A 19,968-nucleotide genomic window follows, 5' to 3' on the forward strand; every position below is an offset into this window, starting at 1 on the left:
GACAGAGAGAAAACGGAGTCTTTAAAACCACTCCCCCTCTCTTTCCTCTCTCTCGTCTCTCTTTCTCTGTCTCTCTCTCATGGCTGCTCTCAAAACCCTTCCTCTCCTTCTCTTTCTCGTCCTAATCTCGGCTCCTCCGGCTTTCTCCACCAATTCAGAAGGTAAGATCTCACATCCAAACGCTTCTAAATCGCAATCCAGATCTCTCACGATGGTTTTCAATTGCAATTCTCTCAAATTTCGTTTTCTTTTTCTCCATTTAAGGAAACGCTCTCCATACCCTAAGAACAAGACTCTCAGATCCGACGAACATACTCCAGAGCTGGGATCCGACCCTAGTCAACCCTTGCACATGGTTCCACGTCACCTGCGACCTCCAAAACCACGTCATCCGCCTGTGAGCTTATCTCATCCGTCCATCCAGACTTCCTTTGATTCATCTCTCGATCTTTCTTTTTCAATTTTTATTTTTGTCTGGGTGCAGCGATTTGGGGAATTCTAATGTCAGCGGTCGTTTGGGGCCGGAGCTTGGCGAACTCAAGCATCTTCAATACTTGTAAATTCATTAGCTTTCCTTGGCTATTTCTGTTGAATTTTATTGAATTTTTTCAAATTTGTTTTTTTTTTTTTTTTCAATGATTAGGGTGTTATATGGAAGGGAATAGCATCAATTTTCTGAATTTTATTTTAGATTTTTAATTAAATTATGAATTTTCTTTGAAATTTTTTAATTGATGCATTCCATGAATAGAAAATCATCCTGGTCTGGGAATCCTGACCATATGTCAGGTGTTTCCTGCTGTAGATGGCTACCGTCTCAGAATTGTATGGATCAGAGACTATCTTTAGCCATCTGACTGTCGGAACTTGTCCCGTGCTGGTCGATGCTAGTGTTCGCGACCCACTGATCAAATGGTTAAGATTGCCTGATCGGTGAGAATTTCCTTCAGTGGCCCATTCACTGTAGATCCTCCTGATGAATGGGTTTGGGTCACGGGATCATTTTGGCACATGTCCGAATTTTGCACCGTGTACAGGATAATTAAATCAGTTTGTTGCATTCAGGTAAGATTTCGTATTTCTCTCTGTTATTTGTGACGGTCTTTTCTGTGCACCGCAGGGAGCTTTACAGGAACAATTTTGAAGGGAAAATACCCAAGGAATTGGGTAAATTGAAGAACCTTGTTAGTTTGGATTTATACGGGAATAGGTTTGAAGGAAACATTCCGAAATCATTCTCAAAGTTGAAATCCCTTCGGTTTTTGTAAGTCCTTTTTTTTTTTTTTTAAATGTGATATGAAATTTATTAAAAGCACTCAAATTTTCAATATTGAGGTGTTGATGTTAATGTCGAGGCTTGTTTTGGTATATAGGCGCATGAACGACAATAGGCTTACAGGATCCATTCCTAGAGAGCTCACAGCCCTTTCAAACCTCAAAGTCTTGTACGTAACAAAGATGAAATTCACCCTTCTATTTTTGTTTCCAATTTTATGCTTGTTTGTTCATGGTTGTTTTTATTTTTTCTTATTGCAGTGATGTTTCTAATAACGATCTTTGTGGAACCATTCCAATTGACGGCCCGTTCACAAGCTTCCCCATGCAGAGGTAAATGATTCATAGTCTTCCTTTTGATTTTGGGTGATGTTTATTGGTGCAAGGTTGTCCTTTATTTCTAAGACTAGGTATAGTCTCTTTAGTGTTGGGACCAATCGTGCCACACAAGATGAATGCTCTTTGAGTTTCTTCAGCAGAATAAATAAATAGGAACAAAAGTAGCCCATGGGTAAAAAGCCATGGACTTCTATTATATAAGAATAGTGGAACATGATTCATGTAGCCAACCCCAATTAATTGGAATAAGGCTTAGAAGATGACAACGATGATTTCTATTTATATGAGAATGACAATTTAATATGAATTTATTACTCCTTCAATGATGGTTTTGGGTACCTTGTAATTAGTTTCTCCATTCTTACATCTTCATTCTTAATTCTTATTACAAATGCCAGCAGTAAATTACTACACTTACAATTTACATAAAAGACAGAGGGTTACCCACTTAAAAGTATGCTATGAACCATACAATTCTATGAAGCACCCATCTTGAAGTCGAAGTTTTAGACAGGCAGGTGTCCAAAATCTATGTTGAATCTAGGCTACGTATCTTTCACAGCATGGTATTATAAAAAAGTAATGACACTTCTTTATATGATTATAAATCTGCTTTGCTTCATATGTTCAATTATTTTCACGATGTGCTTCTTGAAATATTTTCATAATAATGAAGCTTTATTTGCTATCCGTAGTCCCAGATGAATTCTTGAAGTCCCTATGAGTGAGAAGATGTTAGTACAATAACTGAGCTCACATTTGGAGAATAATTTCTGTAGTAGGCTAAAATAGGTGAGGATGGGGGAGGGCATAGTAATAAATTTTGCTCTTGGCAATTTCTGGGTGCCTGAATTTCTCCGGAGATTTTCAGATCGTGACATTTTTCTTGTGATATTTCAGGGAAATCTCGCTGAAAATAAAATATTAATTATAACTATTAAAGGATATTTAAAAATTGAATATAAAAGCATTAACTGAAGCTTCTGATAGGAGGATTTGGGGGTGAGTCTCTCCATTTCTGGGAACTCATTTCTTCGGTCCTCCCTGACGAGTCAATTGATCAATTTTCCTCCTCAAGACCATGTTCAAGGGGGAAATAGAGGATTTGGTGCGGGCTTATCAAGCTCCAGACCTGTCCCGCAGGGGGGGAATGGATCTCAATGTCCCATCATGAGAGGGAATTATTTCTAAATAGATTTTCCATTAAAAGTGTAATTATTTCATGATGAAATCATGAAAAATTAAAACTGCCAAGATTTTGAGAATCTTGTGATATTATCATCGAGTCAAAATTCCGCAATAATATCTTGATATTTTCAGAATCTCGGTGACATCTGTCACAATGGGGGAGGGGGTATGATTCTGAAGGTTTCTCAAGCAAAATGAGTTTAAATGACATCATCTCAAAACTCGTTGATCTTGAAATCATGGTTATGATGTGCTATGATTTGTTGTCTCCTAGCTATAACAGTGGGACTGTGTAGGTTTCCATCGGAACTCACTTATCCATTCACCTCCTCAGTTCACGCAGACCCTATTGATGGTGGTAGTTCAATCAGTTCCTCTATTTTATTTTTTCCCCATCTATCGCCATGTTAGGAGTGGTTGCATCCGTATATGCAGCAGAATTAGATAAAGTTTGTTTTTCTCATACTGGATTATTGCCAACAAGAAACCCATAGGATTTTGTTGGCACACTAAGGGATGAAACCGCCATTTCTAGAGATTGAAGTTGAAGCTAGACATGTTAACTGGGTTGAGCTGCAGAGGTGATTGAAGTTGAAGCTGCAGAAGAGTTTCAACACGAGGTCTGGGGTTCAAGTACCCATAGGTGGTGAAATCCCACTACGGTGTGAGTGCGGGGGAGTGTGTGTGCGTGGGTGGGTGTGGGGTGCGTGTGTTAAAAAAAAGGTGATTGAAGTTGAAGCTACACATGTTAACTGGGTTGAGCCACAGAAGTGATTGAAGTTGAAGCTAAACATGTTTACTGGGTTGAGCTGCAGAGGTGATTGAAGTTGAAGCTACACATGTTAACTGGGTTGAGCTGCAGAGTGATTGCAGTTGAAGCCACACGTTAAACTGAGATTGTAGAATACTGTGGAATGAAACCGTCATTCTCGATATTGAAGTTGAATATGCACATGTTAAACTGAGATTGTAGAATACTACGGGATGAAACTGCCATTTCATGTGATTGAAGTTGAAGCTACACATGTTAACTGGGTTGAGATGCAACTGTGGCACTAAAAATGATGGGGCCCAAAGAGAGAAAACCTAGTTTCTTGAGGACTGAAATTGATGGGGATAATTGAGCAGAGTATGGATATAGAATAACAAAGTATATATATGGTTTGGGCTTGGGAGATGATGATAGCTGACTTCTTTTTCTTTTCTTTCCTTTTCTTTTCTTTTTTCTTTTTTTCTTTTTTTGCACACGCGCACACACTCGTGCTGTAGTGGGATTTCACCACCTATGGGTACTCAAAGCCTTACCTGGTGTTGAAACTCTTGTGAGTCGACTACCACTGGAGCAAGAGTAAGGACCCGATGATAGCTGACTTCAAGGATGGACTGCCAAGGGAGAGCAAAGGAGCATAATAACATGAGAATGAGGCTTTCATGTGTTTGCAAGAAGGTGATTTTAAGGACTACAGTGATGTGAATAAGCATCATTCCCCAACATATGATGGATCATTGTCACTCCTTTCTTTACAAAGTAAAATGGACTAAAGAAGAGTTAATAGACAGAGATGGTGAAAGAATGAGAAAGATGCATTGATATGAGTGAAAAATGTGCTTTGATATAGTTGTGTGGCAAATCTTTAGAACTGAACAGATGATCCGGATGAACGAACCAAGTGATTGAAAATGAGGTGAAAGAATGAGAAAGATGCATTGATATGAGTGAAAAATGTGCTTTGATATAGTTGTGTGGCAAATCTTTAGAACTGAACAGATGATCTGGATGAACGAACCAAGTGATTGAAAATGAACTATACCTTCCTAGTGAAATCAACACCTAATTCAATGAACTAAACCTAATCAACAAAATACAATCATTTCCAAGTATGAAAACAAACCCAAATGGAGCTTGCTGAAGAATCAGATAACTATGATTTAGCACACCCTAGGACTTACAATCGGACTGAAATGTCACCATAGAACTACTAATTTGGTTAAAAATTATCTTGAAATTTCATGTTATCTGGTGCAACCAAACGTACCCTAAAATTTGAATTAGCATATGTAATATCTCTCTTGTTCATTCTATCTGTCAAGTACACCAAGTACATGCATTCATATTGGCATCTTATGGGTTTTCCTCTTGTGAATTTCTGCCTCAAGCAACAATGCATTTTGTTAAGCATTCCCACAACCCATTACACACAGGTCTCTTTGTTTCTAGAAGAAAAAAGTATAAGAGTTCTAGTAGGAAAAAGTAGAGAGAGAGAGAGAGAGAGAGAGAGAGAGAGAGAGAGAGAGGGTGACTCGTTATCAGATCCCTCACTTTTATTTGCATGAATTGCAGCTACATTTGTAGCTATGTTGTTTTTCGTATTAAGCTTCAGTTATCATTCAGAAGATATGTATTTTGAGATTTATAACTGAACCATGTTTGCGTTTTTTTTAATCTTTGAATTTCAGTTTTGACAACAACAGCCGACTCAATGGACCGGAGCTGAGAGGACTGGTGCCATATGATTTTGGATGTTGAAGAAGTGTTCAACAATCTCATTGGTCTGAGTATGGTGTTCTGCGATCCTTACCATCCATTCACAATATCGACCTCAGGATCCTTATGATGTTGGCTATATATGATAAGGTTTTTAAATTAAGAAAGAAAGGCATGTCCCTATAGATGTATAAAACGAAGATATAGCTGTTTAAGACACGAAGAATCCTTGAACAAGCAAATAAGTTGTTGACTTTTGTACTGTGACTAGTAACAGTAATTCCATAATTTAGGCTGTTTGATTTGAGTTACATGTGCCACGTGTACAGTTTCTGAGTGCTGCGTTTCAAGCATCATACGCTGACAGAGTACTATACTCCCTACTGGTCCCTCAAGATTGAAGCGGATTTGCTGGTGTACCACGTATGTTCAAAGGAGAAAAAAGTTACATGGCACCAAAATGATGTATTTATTATATCCACACCGTTCATCCACTTGGAGAGATCATTTTAGAGCGTGATCCCAAAAATGAGTAATATTCAAAGCTCAAGTGGACCACACCATAAATAGCAGTGGGGATGGTGATTCTCACCGTTAAAAACATTGTAGGGCCCACCATAACGTTTATTTTCCTTCCAATCTGTTCATAAGGTCACAGAGACCTGGATGAAGAGGAAAAACAAATATCACGTTGACCCAAAACTTTTATGACCTCCAAAAAGGTTTTCAATGGTAGACGTTCAATCCCCCACTTGTAGTGTGGTCCAATTGATCTTTAGATCTGTCTTACTTTTCGGCTTAAGCCTTACAACGAATCCCTCTAAATGAGCGGACGGTTTGGATATAACACACGCCATACGATATCTCTAAATGAACGGACGGTTTGGATATAACACATACCTCATGGTGGGACCCACAGAACTTGGTGGCGTCAACACACCAGCCAATCCACTTCCCCTCAAGACACGGCAAAACCGTGACCCGAACCGCGTCTTCTCCACGCTCGCCTCGTTTTTCTTCTCTTTTATAATTTCATTGACCGACCACATGCACCACTTCCTTGTTGGAATCATGGAGATATCCTACCCGCTGAAATGATGGATCCCACAGTGGATGGACAAGATGACCCAAAAATCTCCCAGATGTGAATATTTTACATCAACAATCTACCGACCCTTGGCCAATTTAATATAAACCATTGCTTACTTGAATAAAAAAATTCTCATCAAGGTAATCTTTTGGACGTTGATCGATCTGGGCCTGTTGATATAAACGGTTCAGATCACTGAATCATTATACCCATTTATATAAATTGCATACCCCAGAATTCTTTGCTCGAGGATCTTTTAATTCCTTTGAGTGAAGAGAAACACTTCAAGACGATGTTCATTGAGATGCATGCGCTCAAAATCGTACACGTGTCATATATAAATAAAAATAGCCGTCCAATTAGTGTCCACCAATTTGGATAAGTCATAAAATAAAATAAATATACTAAAATGATATCATATTGCAATCAGAAGGTAATATCTTCGGGATAGTATAATTTGTTGTGGTAAACTATATAAACTCAGATATATGGACGGTTAGATTGAGTTAGATTTATTGCGATCCCAGAAATTTCAAGATGTGCATGCGTATGAAGTATCACTGCTCTGTCAGAGTATGGCAGGATTTATCGGATTTAGTCTCGAGCTTGGGCTATATACACACCAACCCAAGTTTAGGTCTGGGTTGCCTGACCCGACATGAACCCAATCAATATAGATGAATTATTTATAAATTATAATTGAGTGTGGACGGTCTGTGTTGAAGGCACGTGAAATTCCAGCGCCGTCTGGTCTCATTAGTCCATGCTATTTGATGAATCAAGCTACTAAGATATGCTGGATTTCTCTCTCCTAAATAGATTGTGTGCTGGACAGCACGAATTTTAAAGTAATTATCCTATATTTTATTTTGTTTGTTTAGAAAAAATAAAATTCTTTATGATAAATAACTACATATATAAATAATAAAATTATAGTTACAAAAAATAACATGTCTATTGAAATATTAGACTAACTTAATAATGAAAATATTAGCATGTATTCACCCAACCAACCCGATCGAGCCCGGTTAAGTTGGGCTTGGGTTGAGAATTTCCAACCTGAGGTTGGGTCGAGTTGGTTTAGGGTTGAGGTATAGGAACCTTGGGTTGGGCTAGGGTTGAGCACCAACCCAACCTAACCCACGGGACTTTCAGCCCTAATGCTGATCGTTGACTCCCACCATATTTTAAAAGGATTTTACCCTATGGTCACCTACCTTCTCGGTAATGGACCGAAAACCTCCTGCTTTAAATTATACTTAAAACCTGCTTGTGATTATCACGGTTAGACATTAAAACGCCTGTGGCTAGGTACCTGTACGAATATATTTTTGTATTTTGGTATTGACCTAACTACCCTCATTTTAATGCACTTGAAACCACCCGCGTGCCATCTAACCTTCGATAGTACATGGGGCTCACCTTGTTTTTTGTGAGAAATCCATCCCGTGTTGGAAATTATACAAATTAATATTATTTCTGTATAATGTGAAAATCGAAAATAAAAATTAGCTTGAATAAGGATAGGTCGAAGCACGTCTGGGACGCTATCCTTAAAGCGTTATTTGCCCCTACTTAAGTGAATTGAGTATGCTGATAGGTTATAGGCAAACCACTTCTAGGATACGACGAGCCTGGTGTGGGTCTACGTTCAGCAAACATGAAGGCCCACCAAATGGAACTCTGTTACACTCAGTCTGACAGAAATACAATAAAAGAGAAAATTCCAAAAAGAAAAGGAAAGAAAAATATGTATGTAAATGAGACCACTGCACTGGTCTATTCTTCAGTTATTGTTGTCTTGTTGGAATCACTGGAATATAGAAGAGGAATGGTTGACTATCTCAGTTCGTATGGGTCTGCTGGAGTGGGTTGAGAGATGGTTTGGAAACCCATCCAGAACCTCCTTTTATAGGCTATGGTGGCTGGGGGTTATGGTCCAGGGAAATAAATCTCATGACCGTTTTCTAGCTGTTGGAGAAAACTAGCTATTTTATTACCATTTTCTAACTGTTGTGCATGAGTCATTAAGCTGCTGCATGCTGACTATTGTGAGACACGTCTCGCTCCGGTTCGCTCAAGGTCGCAAAGGAGCGACCCTCTGCAACACGATGCGAACGTGCGAAGTGCAAAGTGTGTCACTAGCGCCTCTACAGCCACACTGCCTCACATGCCAACACCCTCGCATCGAGCCCAAGACCGAGCCTGAGCCCATGCCCGTGCCCGAGCGCGCGAGCGCGCGCGGGTGTTCCAGTGCATAATTTCATTCTCCTATGGACCATGTGGGTAAGTATTATAATACTCCACCACTCTCATATAAAGTATTTTTCCTTCTCTTTTTTAATATGGGACTATTCCCAAAACCCACAAAAAGGTATTTTTCAAACTTTTTTTATAATATATAATATATTAAAATATATTTAAAATTAATATTTTTGCAACACTCCATCCATTTGTTTTTTCCGCTCATTATAGGGTACGCACCATAAAATGAGATAGATCGAAAGTTCAGCATATGCCCACGATGGGCCCAAGAAGTTTGTACGGTAGGGGTTCAATCCCCACTGTTTCTAGCCGTTTCACCCCGTTGGAGCTTGGCATCAGCCGCCACTATAAAATGATCCGGAGAAACAGATGGATGGCTTGGATTGTCACAAACATCTTGCAGCCTCGTGACATAAAATGACGTGGTAAAACAGATGGATTGGGTGGATTTGTCACAAACATCGTAGTGGGCCACCTAATTCGGGCAACACTGGACTGGACGCTGATTAGCTACTGAAGTGACGTCACCTAATTCTGTGGGTCCCACCATGATGTATGTTTTGTATCCACACCGTCCATCCATTTGGAGAGATCATTTTAGGGCATTAGCCAAAGAATGAATCAGATCCACAGCTCGAGTGGACCCCACCACATGAAACAGTGGAGAGAGTGAAGCCCATCATGGACCCCACCACATGAAACAGTGGAGAGAGTAACGCCCACCATTAAAAACTTTTTGAGGGCCACAAAAATTTTCGATCAAGCTGATATTAGTGTTTTCCCTTCTTTAATGTCTTTGTTAACTTATGAACAGGTTGGATCTCAAATAAACATCAAGGTTGACCTTAGGAAGGTTTCAACGGTAGGCGTCACTCTCCCCATCATTTTCCATGGTGGGGTCCACTCCAGATTTCGATCTGCCTCATTCTTTGGCTAATGTCCTAAAATGATCTCTAAAAATGAATGGACAGTAGAGATACAACACATATATGGGGCCCACATAACTCGGTGACATCACTTCAGCAGCTACCCTCGCTACTCAACTTGTCAGCAGCAAATCCGCGTCTCGCAACGGAAACGGATTGGCTACTCCCCCTGCCACCAGCCCCGTGGGTGGTGGTCGGTACTCTGTGGGCTCCACCATGATATATGTGTTTAATCCATTCCGTTCCTACGTTTTTAAAGATAATTTTAGGGCTTTAACCCAATTATGAGAGGGTTATAAATCTCAAGTTGACCACACCACAGGAAAACAATAGTGATTGGATATCCAAAATTAAAATCCTCCTAAGGCACAATGTACTGTTTATTTGAAATCCAATCTCTTTATTAGGTCATACAGGTCCAGATGAATGGAAAAATCAAAGATCAGATTGATCCAAAGCTTTTATGCCCCCAGAAGTTTTTTAATGGTCGATGCTCATTCAACACTGTTTCCTGTAATGTGGTCCACTCGAGATTGGAATATATCTCATTTTTTGTCTCACATACTAAAATGACCTAGAATAATAAATGGATGGCATGGATGAAACACATACATCATGATGGGGCCCACAGATCACCGACCATCAGCCATTGGCTGGTGGCCAGGGGAGTAGCCAATCCGTTTCCTCTGGCAACACGACGTCTAACGGACGCGGATTCGATACTGACGAGGTCAGAAGTGACATCACCAAGCTCTCTGGACGCTACCATGATGCGTTTGTTGTATCCGTACCGTCCAATCATTTGTAGAGATCGTTTTATCGCATGAGAAAAAGAATGAGATAGATATAAAGTTCAAGTGGGCCCACCACAGAAAACCGTAGGAGCAGTCACACCCACCGTTGAAACATTTACAGGCCCACCATGATGTATTTTTGAGATCCAACCTATTCATAAGTTAACATATAGATAAATGAAGCAAAAAACAAAAATATAAGTTTGATCGGAAACTTATGTGGCCTCCAAGAAGTTTTTAACGGTGGATGTCACTGTCCCCTGGTGGGGTCCACTTAAACTTTAGATCTATCTCATTCTTTTTCTCAAGCTATAAAACGATCTCTCCAAATAGATAGACGGTATGGATACAACAAAGGCATCATGGTGGGATCCACAGCTTGGCACTTCAGTAATCATCTGGCCACTGACAATGTCAGTATCTAATCCGCGTCCACGTCTAACCTAACCTAGACCATATGTCGGGCCGCTTTGATTGATTGGGACATTAATTGATGATAATTGCCATGCTAGCCTCTGATTGGGACATTAATTGACGATAATTGCCAGGCTAGCCTAACCTAGACCATATGTCCGACCGCTTCGATGATTTTCGAAAATCGCCAACGTTTATCTATTTTTTCATATCATTTTATATTGCTTAGGAATAAAAATGAGGCAGATCCACAATCATAGTGGGCCCAGATGGCCCTGGGATTTTTCAACGGTGGGAGTTCCATGCCATTCTTTCCTGTCATGTGGCACACCGGAGAGTAGTATCAGCCTCATTTCTGGGACCTTGCCAAAATATGATATGGAAAAATTGATGGATTGTGGATTTATCACACACATCCTGTGGCCACAGGAATGTTTCAACTGCCTGCGTCCAATTCCCGTTGTTTTATGCTCGTTTTGCCCACTTAAGCCTTAGATTGGCCTTATTTTTTGGCCCAATGCCCTAAAATAAGGTTAGCAAAATGGATGAAGGGAGTGCATTTGTCACCGATGTTATGGTAGGTCCCACCTACTGTCGAGATGATTATCGGTTATCCTTTGGAATTGATCAATTGACAATCAATGGTTGGCCTTGATACATCTACTAAGGATAATTTGAACTTTAAATTATCAAAGTAAATAAATTTTCGAAAATTCGTGTAAATCATCACAAACTACATAAAAATTTAGAATTTCAGAATTAAAATAGTTTTTTTTTGCAAAGTCATGGGATTTTGGCATAATATTTCATAATATTACAAACTGCCACATGAACTTTTAGAAAAATCAACTTTTAAGGTTGGTACTGAAAACAAACCGAATATGCAAAAATTCCTAGAAGCTAATTCTAACAGCACTCTAATGTTTGAAATATTATTTTCTAATTTATAAATTTATTCAAATTAGACATCTTAAATAGATTTAGATCAATCATAAGTGGGCCCCACCATGTGAACTAGTAAAATTAAAAATAACTTTCATTTATGTAATTTTAGAAATTTTAATTAAAATCACACCATTAGTTTACGGAATCATCACTACCGCATCAATGTGAGTGATCCTCATGTATTTTCCCTCCATTAAGTTAAAATAAATTGATTGTTTCATAAGTTGTATATTTATCCTGATATAGTTGCCATATACTCGTACTTGATTTGGATGAACATATCATTTATGTATTAATATAGTAATAATGATATGGTTTGATTAATGTGTTAGTATAATCAATGATATGATTTACTGTATTGATGCAACATATATGATTAATTACTAATTGGACATGAATTGAATGATATACTGCTATTACTGGATAGTATGGGACTGTGTTGATTCAAATATGAAAATCAAAATGATATATACAATGAATGATTCACGACTATTTGATATGCGTATGCATCAATTATTTGCATGCACAACACATGTTGAATTCTTGGGTGACCTTCCTGGATAGTATACCTGGTAAAATCGTTACCAAAAGCTCACTATACTAGTGGAAGCCTACTCACGGAGTAGATGTGAGCCTTAACTATGCCTACTAAATGGTAGAATCCTGTTATGGGGCAGATGCGAGTTGACGAGTTTCCAACTCAAGCAAGTGAACAAATTCTCACTTAATACATTCATGCATTGCTTAATATTTACATTTTCTTTCTGAACTTATATTGTGTATGATTGTTGTTATTTTATTCTAATTTGATGCGAAGAACCATGTCAGGATTTTCACCGGACTTAGCCAGCTTAGCCTGTATTAATGTAAAACTGTACAGATGTGATTGAGAGTGAGTCAGTGGCTCAAAAACATGAGTGCGTGGTCGAGCCGGAAAAGGATTTACGGGATATGTGACCCAACTTGATAGATGAAGAAGTTGCTGCTCTTGACCAGTCATAATTATCATTTTAATTATATTTGATGTTTTTGGAATATTAATTATTTTTTTTAAGTTGTTGAACAAAATTTATTTTACCCTGAATGGAAGGGAAATGTAACTGAGTATGAATGAAACTCAAATATGTGCAGTATCATTGGCTGTGCTTTCAATTCGAAAGCATGTAACATCCTGAATTTTCACTGTTTTGGATTTCCAAAATTTCGTTAATTTTTTTTATTTAATTAACTTATAATGTTACTTATAACCATTAACACTCAATGTTAGTGTATACAGGGGTGGTACCAGTAAAGAACCGCACCAGTCCGATCAATCAGCCATAGGAAGCTAATGAATTCGCCCGATGACTTGATCATCAGGTGTAGTGTAACGTCCCGCCCAACCAGAACAGTGTCCTGAGGCGTCCATGTAGGATTTGCCACAAGACCGTTCATTTAAGCTACTCGTAGTGAGGTATCACAAATAAATTAGACCAAGATTTGCCCAATTGATTTGGCCAGACGGGTCCTGATAGAACTTGGTACGGGCCTCCAAGCCAAATGGCCGTTTACACTTAGCGATAGCCCGTATGGGCTACACCGTGACACAGGAAGGTCAGAAAATTCTAAAAATAAAGGGAACCATAAATCTCACTGGGCTTGTGGACCATCGCGGACCACGGACCCAGTGGACACCCAGAAGTGAGATCTGGCACTGACTAAATGCACCCCACTTATGCCAGGACCGGAATCTGGTGCTCGCAAATGAAGCTAAGATACAAAGCTATTTAGCCGTCGGATCTCTTCTACATTTTCAGGGGAGGTCTAATGAATTTTTCTACACCCATCCACAAACTCTGGGACCTGATCGTGAAACGGTGACCGTTGATCACAAATCGAGCCCGTGCGACCAAACCCCATATCCGATCGACCCCAAATTTTGCATGGCCCTTCAACGGGCCATGGAGCACCTATCCTATAAGTTTCATGGCCAGAGGGCCACCAGAAATGCCCCAATTTTCTAAACAAGATCTAGACCGCTCGTTGGTGGGCCACTAGTTCCAAAACTATAGAATAATGTCCGTCTCATTGGGCTTGACGTCCATCGCGGGAATCAGACCTGGGTAGTGTCCAGAACCGCTCAACTTGAGCCGAAGGACGAGTGCATGAGAAGCGCAAATACCCTAAAGAAAGGAACTGGAACTTAAGTGAATTGAGTCATCCACTCTTATGCAAAGTTGAGGATTTCGGACCGTCGGTTTGTAACCAAACTTCACACGTGGAGTAAGGATATTCCCTGCTCATATCCGTATAGCCGCGGCCCCGATCGACTATCGGTGACCGTTGAACAGACTTCTAATCATATCTGTTGATCGGCGCATCCAAATGGCGGGCCGATCATGTCCATACGTAGATCATCATTAGGGCTAACTATCCTATGGTGTAAATCAATGTGTACATCTCATAGTGGGCCCTAGAACTTAGAAAGACCCTCCCATAGGTCTAGTATAGTAAAAACTCAACACTTGGGGCCTTTTCCACCAAATATGACATTATAAAAGGGCCTCATTTGGGCTCTCTCTCTCCCCATACGATTTTGCCCTAGAGAAGGAAAGAGAGAAGAGAGAAAAAGGAGAAGAGAAAGAGGAGAAAGGAGGAGAAAGAGAGAGGAAGAAGAGAGTGAAGGAGGGTGTTGTTGATGGTGGGGCCCAAGGAAGCTCAACCTTACAATTCCCTATCTCTTCTTCAAGGAAAAGCTCTCCACCACAACCACACCATTCATTCCATGATCGGCTAGGTAAGATCATTCATTTTTTTTCTTGAAACCCTTGAGTGAAGAAGAGATTTACATGGGGTTCTAACATACAAACGTATGCTTTAGGGATTCCGGCCAATCGACCCAAAATCCACACTCCTAGGTCGTTTCCAAGTCTCCAACGAATTCGAAGGTGCGGACTATTGTTCTTAGGTGGCCTAGCACCAATTCTAAAATGAGATTAATGATTTTGGTTGCTTAGATGTCATATTTGGAGAATTTAGAGAAACCCTAGGATTTGTAGGTTTGTTGAAATAATATGGAATTGTTGCTTGACTCTTATGATGATTGATTTTGCCTCTCACATGAATTGATGTATGGTTGACAGTGTGCCCATGGTTGCTTGATTCTTTTCCTCACATGTGGTGTTGCTTTGTGTGTATGATTTATAATCTGGTGCATATGATTTCTCAACATGGAGGAAGTGTTAACTTCCTCACCAACCCACACCACACACATACACTTTATTCATGATGTTAATAGTTTACTTGTTAGGAAAATTTGAATTGTATGTTGAGCTACATGAGAACATGGTGTTGAATATGCTTGATGTTACATTGGTAGTTGGCATGCTATGAGCCCCTATTCCTACCCTTGGGTTGGTCAGGAACTTGAGGAGAGACGGTAGTCCCATCGATAGAACTACGCTATGGCTAGACCCGGGGGTTTGGGCGGGTGTGTTCGGGTGGCTGTAGTTCGACTACATGGGACCCTCGTGCCCGATGTCACACGCCTCATGCTCGCCTGACTCGTGTGGTCTAGTCTACTGTCTGACCAACTTTGATTGTTAACCTTGCTTGTTCACATTTGTATGGAACCTGGAACACCCTACAACCGTTGTAGCCCATCAATAACCCACTTGAAATTTGGTCCACAGCCTCGTGAGCCGGGCATGGTGGAATGGGACACTGTGTCCGAGCTGTCGGCCTATGCTGGGGTACCGCGCCTCCCCGTAGTGACCGCGAGCGATCCCTTTCTCATGGCACTCCTCATGTGCTTGAAGTCGGGGATGAGGAACCCGACGGGATCACGGACCGCGGGGTCTCGGCCTCACGCATTGGGGGGTCTTGGCCTCGCAACCCGTTTAGGGCATTGATACGTGGGGTGTACCAGATTCCCCAACCTGCTGGATGAATGAACCTAACTAATCACACGGCTAACATGATCATTGCATCGCACTAGTTAGGGTGGCGACTCGGCAGTCGAGGTCGCACTGAGGGAGTGTTGGCATTGGCGATCGTTAGATGGTGTCGCACGAGGAAGCGTTGTGGTGAGGGCATGCATCATGTCATGCTGCATACATGCTCATTAATAAGATTAGTTTGACGTTTATGCTTAACTGCTTTTCATTAATGTCATATTATAATTGATGCCTGTAATAACTTAAGACTAATAGCACCCACTGAGTTGATCACTCACTCCCACTCTGGGACGGTGTTTTAAAACACCAACCAGACCCATTCATAGATGCAGGTGACTCGGGACTGGAGGAGCCTAGCGAGTCGAGCCTGGACGAGGATGACGAGCTATCCTACTTCCAGATGATGGTCAGTTCTCCGCCAGCTTGAGAGGCGGGATTGGATCGCTAAGGGCTCAGTTTTATTCCTTTTTGGAGTTACTATTCTTTTGTGATTTTGTTGGGTAGCATCTTGTGCGACCCATGTATTCTTTTGGACATGTGTATATATATATATATATATATATATATATATATATATATATATATATATATATATATATATATATATATATATATATATATTTGTATTCAGTCTCTCTCATTTCAGTGGACTTGTGTGGATGTACTTCATGTTCCAGGAGATTCCAGGCTGCGCATTTAGATTTGGACCGCATATTAATGAAAATTGGCTATAAGTGACCTCGGGAACTCGGGAATCGAGTATATGCACGACCCCCGATTTTTAGGGCGTTACAAAGCATCACGAGTCTATAAGCCCAATTGATACTTACCTGTAGTCGGGTCAAAAGTACTAGCGACAGTAGCGTCGGTTGTGTGATGTATTGTGGATTCAGGCAGTGATAGTCCACATGACACTGATTCGGGCTGTCTTTGGGTGTCCCAAGGCAAACAGGATGCATGTGTCCCAAACATTGTGTTTGGACAGGAAAATGCAAACTCTAATTTTTTCTATCTGCCCCAAAAAAATGTTATGTGCAAGATCATCAATCCAAATTTTTATGCAACGATGTATGATTTACAAAGATTGTCAATGCAGGTATTTCTTCTTTAAGTAGAGATACTTTCAATCTGAAAACACTTGCAATGGCTGGTAAATGTGTTTATTTATACATTTATGATGCAAAAAGAGGTGTTATAAAATCACCATCATCATTTTATTTTGGGGTCAACTTTTAAACGGTGGATCAGTTAATAGTTTTAAAATCGGCCATGTAAGACTTCACCCTGGATAGCTTAAAAGTTTTTATGATGGGCCGCCCATCAGACATCAACCTTCCTATTTCACACAGGCTTATGGAATCAGCAATTGCAAAGAGGCTCATATTGACACCATTCATGTGTTGGCCCACCTAATATCGCCCACAGCCTGAGTGTTACATGCCATCCCACTTAGGGCCTGTTTGGCCGGGCAGACTGGATGGGATTAGATTGTATTGGAAGGGATTGGAAGGAGCAATCCTGGGATTGGTCGGGCGTGCCAAACAGGAACGTTGAACTTCTGCCTGGATTGGAGCAATCTCATGGGATTGCCAGCAATCCACTGAAATCACCATCATTACCTTGAAATCCACCCAATCCATCCTAATCCCATCTATTTTGCCCGAGACATGTTTGGGTGGACAGATTGGAAGGGATTAGCCAGGCGTAATCCGGGAATTGGCCACGCGGGCCAAACATACTTGGTGGTAGATTCCTAGATATAGCAATCCCATGGGATTGCCAGCAATTCACTGACGCAGCCATCATTACCTGCCATCCACCCTAATACAATCTAATCCCATGGGATGGGCCCGTCCAAACACGCCCTTAGAGCAATGGGGTCATGGAAGGGGGCAATTGCCAACCAAACCTCTGAGCAAGGTCATGACTGAGTAGTGGCTCCACAAAATAGCAAGCCCACCCATATCTGAATTGCTAACATGATTCACATGCCATCATGGTCAGTTCCACACTGCACCTCTCTACAATTATTGAGCACTATTGATGCAAAAATCTGGTTCACCCTCGCTGAGCTGTTGGACCTTCAGACACCTCCACAAGAAGAAGATAAAAGAGACCCTGGCTAGAGCAGAGGACCCTCTGATGCAAAAGTCAGGCTAAGAATTTGGGTATAGTAGTATCATGGGTTTTGGGTGAGAGATTTTACATACCTTTACTCATATTATTTATAACCTTTTGACGGCGATGGCATATATGAATGGCCTCTTGGATGGCGATTGTGTATTAAGGAAGATATCTTCCTCAGGACTGATTTCCCGAGATCCTCGGCGAATATCTAGGAGATAATCCTATCCTATCTTAATAATACACTTACATGATAATCATATCCTATCTTAATATACTGTAAGTCCATTTTTACCCATAACAAGCACTGTCTATGGAAATTTGTGAGCCGTTGATGTCCGGAGCATTCATCCAGATGACCACACAAATGCCTCTCAAGAAAACAAGGGAAAAAAGAAAATAGATGACCCCACAAAATAGCAGGTCCGTTAAACATTCAAAGGTCACGCTCACGTCAGTGGCTGCACAAGATAGCCGACATTGTTGAAAATAGGGCTATAGTGACATGCGTCATAACCCATGCTGAGACTCATGCTCCTATACAAGTTCTTGATTCGACCACGTTGCTATCTAGAGCCTAAAATGAGCTTTTAAGGCATGTTATACCCTTTAATCTTAACCGTTAGTTTAAGTGCCAAGGTTTGCAGTCGGCAACCGTAAGATCCCAAAATGATGCTGTTTGGCAACGACGTTACAATAGAGTTCCAAGATCAAGCAATTTTTTTCCTTATAGATCCAATCATATAACAAACTCTCTCTAACTGCAAAGTTGATGTCAGCTTCTTTTTTTCTCTCTTAAAATGATTAACCAGAATTTCATTCAAATAGCATTAAAAGACCAGGACCATGTTTGGTAGATGCCTAAAAATGATTTCATCTCATTTTAGTTCGTAGTAATTATGTTTTAGAGATCTTGATCTTTATTGCATGATCACCGTTAACATTTAAGTTATTATGTATAGGGGATCAAGATCTCTGATACATAATTACCATTAAATAAAATGAGAACTCATTTTTTAGGCGTGTGTTCCAGCCCATGGCTCAGTGGTAGACAGTGATTTTCATCACTTAGGTCATGGGTTCGAGTATCCATGTGATGTGTGAGTGTTAAAAATAAAAACTCATTTTTAGGCATCTACCAAACAGAGCCTAAAGCATTTTTTCAAAAATAGCTTCGCACTAATTCCTGCAGGTCAATTGCACCTGATGTAAAAACCAACCATACACGAGCACAAACCGGAGGCAGAAGAGAAATCTTACAGCCTTTTATCATTTCCTCTTCAAAATTCTATTTGCCAAATTTGAAAAAGCAGTTACATATAATTCAAGAGCCAAATTGTTAAGGATCCAATTAACATCTTGTCTTTGAATGTAACGCATATGCAAACCTGAAGAGAGGAAAGTCCGAGCATGAGGGGATTTCACAGTTGCTCTAATGGTAGGAAAGTTGATAAGAATGGGGTCATTTGGGTGCCTGTAAAAATCCTTAGTCGTAAAGGGATTACAGGTAAACACTTCATAAGCAGGTGTTTGGATGGCAAAATTTGCATGCAAACACTTTACAAGTAAACTGGCCCTCTTTTTTTTCTTCTATGCAAAAAGTCATGCTTCAAATTACAGGTGCAACTGAAAAGACATTATATATGGTAAAACACAATGACTGATACACATACATCATGTGTGGGGCCCACTGTGATGTGTACAGTACATATAATTTGTCCATCATGTATATCCCTTATGCTTTCCTCTTACACGAAAAGCAGACGGTCCATGTGAGAGGAAACATTTGGAATGGGATGCCCATCATTTAAATAAATAAAAACTTCCAGATAGTGTGGGGCCCACTGTAATGGGTGTAGGACATCCAATCCGTCCTATCGTGGTTGTACTTGATACTCTCTAGGAGCCTCCAAAAATTTCAAGCCCTTTTATTTGATTTGCTAATTTTTTGGTAGGATTTACGGCCCCAAGCACTCTATGGTGTGTACCTACTTTATATATTGTACACATTTTACATTTTAGCCAAACACAATTTGGTTTACCTGTAAACAGATTATGATTTAAAAGCCAAATTAAATAGCATGTAAACAGTTTACACCTGAAACTCTTTTCAGGTGTAAAGTGTTTATAAAACTTCAGATGTCCAAACCTCTCCAGTGTTGAAAACATAGACTTGAATGTGGTCATA

The 19,968-nt window shown here is 40.2% G+C and overlaps 1 protein-coding gene across 1 annotated transcript; it reads left to right on the forward strand.

Moving 5' to 3' along the window:
* On the forward strand, positions 1-5,598 carry LOC131229723 (leucine-rich repeat protein 2-like). Its single transcript, XM_058225718.1, has 7 exons — positions 1-161; positions 265-397; positions 485-556; positions 1,121-1,264; positions 1,374-1,445; positions 1,537-1,608; positions 5,260-5,598. The coding sequence occupies exons 1-7, from the start codon at positions 80-82 to the stop codon at positions 5,327-5,329; spliced, it is 645 nt and encodes a 214-aa protein (XP_058081701.1). The 5' UTR covers positions 1-79; the 3' UTR covers positions 5,330-5,598.
* Positions 5,599-19,968: the final 14,370 nt, after the last annotated feature.

The sequence above is a fragment of the Magnolia sinica genome, chromosome 16 (assembly GCF_029962835.1).
Source record: "Magnolia sinica isolate HGM2019 chromosome 16, MsV1, whole genome shotgun sequence".
NCBI classification, from domain to species: domain Eukaryota; kingdom Viridiplantae; phylum Streptophyta; class Magnoliopsida; order Magnoliales; family Magnoliaceae; genus Magnolia; species Magnolia sinica.